We start from the raw sequence: 3,567 nt of genomic DNA on the forward strand, positions 1-3,567 counted from the left end.
AAATACACTGTAGCTTCTTGGAGTTTACAAAATAATGTCAGCCACCCTGAGGCCAACAACATACTACCAAACTCTCTGATAATTTTTTTCCTGACTAGCACTGCTCTCTACCCCACTTTTATTTATGATGTATTTGCACAGACTTTTTACATTTATACACAGACATTCACATCACACCCATCTTGCTGCATGCACAAATATATCTACACATGTAAAACACAGCCATATATTTATAGAATATGAAATAATTTCCATTCAATTTAGCTAGGTTGAAAAAGAGGTTGTATTAGTGTGCTAGCTGCCTTAACAAAATACCAGAGACTGGATGACTTAAATAACAAAAATTGATTTTCTCATAGTTCTGGAGGCTAGAAGTCCAAGATTAAGGTATTGGCAGGTTTGATTTCTTCTGAGGCCTCTCCTTGGCTTCCAGATGACCGCCTCCTCACTGTGTCCTTTCCTGTGTGCGTGAGCACCCCAATAAATTTCTGTGTGTCTAAATTTCTTCTTATAATGACATAACTCAAATTATATGAGGGCCACACTAACAGCCACATTTTTACTTAATCACCTTTTTAAAGACCATATCTGCAAATAAAGACACACTCCGTGGTACTGGGCGGTTAGCATGTCAACAAAAGAGTTTTGGAGAGAAACAATTTGACCTAAAATAGCGGTTAGTCAAAAATTAGCTTTTAAAAACCCCCTAGAGCCATTACAGTGGTACATTACATGTATACAACTTTGAATAACCATTATACAACTTTTAATGTTCATTTTTAAGTTATATTAATACAGCGCAACTCAGAACAAAAATTGAAATTTTTTATCATGAGACCTATTTGTATAAGATTTCATATATGTTTATTTAAAATATATCTATATTACCTAAGAATTTCAAAGGAATTGGTCAAGGAAGAAACTTAGGAAATCGCCCAGCTCACTTAAGAGTGTCTTCCCCCATTATCCCAATGTTCTGGTGTATAGTGACCACTAAACATCCCTTCTGTTTATCGCTATTATTTGCTACTGTGAATTAAAAGAGCACAAAGAGGGTTACTAATCAGTAATTTTTTCACAGCTGCTTTCACCTCTTTGTTTCGTAGACTATAAATGAGAGGATTCAACATGGGGGTTAATCCAGCATATACCAAAGCCATAAATTTATCTATTTCTTGTGAATTGACAGCTGAGGGCTTCAGGTACATGGAGAGAGCTGTCCCGTAGAACAAAACCACCACAGTTAGGTGGGCGGCACATGTCGAAAAGGCTTTGCTTCGACCATCCCCTGAGGTGATTCGTAGGATGTTGGTGAGGATGAACACATAAGAGGTACAAATGAGAAGCAATGGCATAGGAAGAAGAAGGACGCTGATCACCAGCATGATTAACTGTACTTTGGAAGTGTCTACACAAACCAGTTTCAAGACAGCCAGAATTTCACAAGTGAAATGATTGATAATGTTATTTCCACAGAGAGGCTGATGCAGCACAGACATAGTTTCCACCAGGGAGGTGAGGCAGCCTGTCACCCAGGTGCCAGCTGCAATCTGCACACAAACCCTCTTGTTCATGATGATGGGGTATCTCAAAGGGTTGCAGATGGCCACATATCGGTCATACGCCATCATGGACAGGAGCACACACTCAGTGGAGCCCATGGCAAGACAGAAGTACATTTGAGAGGCACATCCTGAGAAGGAGATGGTGTTTTTCCCCAAAACAAAGTTAGTCAGCATGGGAGTGAGAGCAGAGGAAGTGTACCAGATGTCCAGAAAGGAGAGATTGCAGAGGAAGAAATACATGGGTGTGTGTAGTCGGGAATCCAGGATGGTGATGGAGATCAGAATAATATTACCCAGCAAGGTGACCAGGTACATCAGGAAACACAGAACAAATATGGTGATTTCAACTTTGGGGTAGTGAGCAAATCCCAGAAAAATAAAATTTGAAATAGCTGTCAAGTTTGTCTTGACCATTTTATTCCTTCTTGTTCATCTGTCATAATAAATAAAAGAATTGTTGAATATACTTAAAATTTTAAACTCTACCAACTTTTAAGATGTTTTGGTTAGGGGTAATTCAAAAGAATCATTATCCTGGCAATACCTGTTTAATTATTCATCCATTCATTCACATTTATTGAATATGCTATAAGTCACTGAAGATGTAAAGCTGCTCCTAGATAACTCATAATAAAATATGAGGAGGGGCAAAAGAACCTATGCACCCAATGTTCATAGCAGCATTATTTACAATAGCCAAGTGATGGACACAGCCTAAGTGCCCATCTGTAGATGAGTGGATCAAAAAACTGTGGTACATTTACACAATTAAATACTATGCAGCAGAAAGAAAGAAGGAATTCCTACCTTCTGCGACAGCATGGCTGGAACTGGAGATTATTATTCTTAGTGAAATAAGCCAGGCAGTGAAAAACAATTACCATATGTGCTCACCTATAAGAGGAATCTAATGAACAAAACAAAACAAAACAAACAAACAAACAAAAAATGAGCAGAACAGAACCAGAGACATGGAAATGAGGAACAAACTGGCAGAGACCTGAGGGGATGGGTGAGGGGGGTATTGAGGAAAAGAAAGGGAAAGGTCTTGTCAAGGAACAGGTATAAAGGACCCATGGACATGGACATCCAAGTGGGGTCTGACTGTGGGAGCAGGGGTGGGAGGGCGGGGAGGGGAGAGCAATGGTGGGAAAGCTGGAACAACTGTAATTGAAAAATAATAAAAATTTTTAAAAATATGAGGTGGGGGATAATGGTGGAAAGAAGGGGAAGTACCTAGTCAAAGAACATGTGTGAACGACCCATGGACGTAGACAACTGTGGGAATTCACTGTGGGAGCAGGAGGTGGGATGGGCAGAGGAGGGCAAAGGGGAAACATTGGGCAACTGTAATAGAATAACAATAAAAAATGATTTAAAAAAAGAAAAGCAACAGGGGTAGAGAGAAAAAAGAAAGCAGAAGTTTAGTTAAAGAATATTTCAGCAAGAATTTGCCCTCTTTGTATCTTCTGTTATCTATAAAGCTGAAGTGACAAGTCAAAAGAAAAAAATGAGGCACAGTCAAGTAAATAAACAATTAGATTAAAATGATATAAGTATGTCTCAGGGTACTAGGCAAACATGAAGTAAGAATCCTAACTCCATGTCAGTGGAACTGCACAGTGAGAGATTTTGAGACTTAGTTTAATAATTTTTTAAAAATGTATTGGACCTACTCAAGGTAAGGACCAGGAGAGGTTTTCTGGGCAAAGAAATTTTTTATAAAAGCTGCAACAAGAAAAAATTTCGTTGCACTTCAAAAAGCTGAAAATTATGCAATATAATAGATGGATATGTTGCACACTGAAGAATGTAAGTAGAAAACAGACAAGAGTCCAATCACTATAACACTGATTTCTGACTTCAAGAAGGCATTTTTGAATATGGAACAAACTTGAACCTGTATTTTCTTAGAAAGAAAATCATTTTCTAAGTAAGCATTTTATAATGCAAGTCAAATTACTTGCAATATATGTCACAATTCATCACGTATGGCAACACA

General features: G+C 38.2%; 1 protein-coding gene across 1 annotated transcript; it reads right to left on the minus strand.

The window, feature by feature from the left end:
* Nucleotides 1–1,019: 1,019 nt before the first annotated feature.
* Nucleotides 1,020–1,979, minus strand: LOC150013493 (olfactory receptor 13F1-like). Its single transcript, XM_090275939.1, has one exon. The coding sequence runs from the start codon at nt 1,977–1,979 to the stop codon at nt 1,020–1,022; it is 960 nt and encodes a 319-aa protein (XP_090132065.1).
* Between the last annotated feature and the right edge of the window lie 1,588 nt (nt 1,980–3,567).

This window comes from Furipterus horrens, unplaced genomic scaffold, assembly GCF_987537825.1.
Source record: "Furipterus horrens unplaced genomic scaffold, mFurHor1.1.pri manual_scaffold_4, whole genome shotgun sequence".
In the NCBI taxonomy this organism is placed as follows: Eukaryota; Metazoa; Chordata; class Mammalia; order Chiroptera; family Furipteridae; genus Furipterus; species Furipterus horrens.

Bases quoted from the DNA above. Each gene is read 5' to 3' on its own strand.
- LOC150013493 (XM_090275939.1), bottom strand. From the start codon at position 1,979: ATGGTCAAGACAAACTTGACAGCTATTTCAAATTTTATTTTTCTGGGA.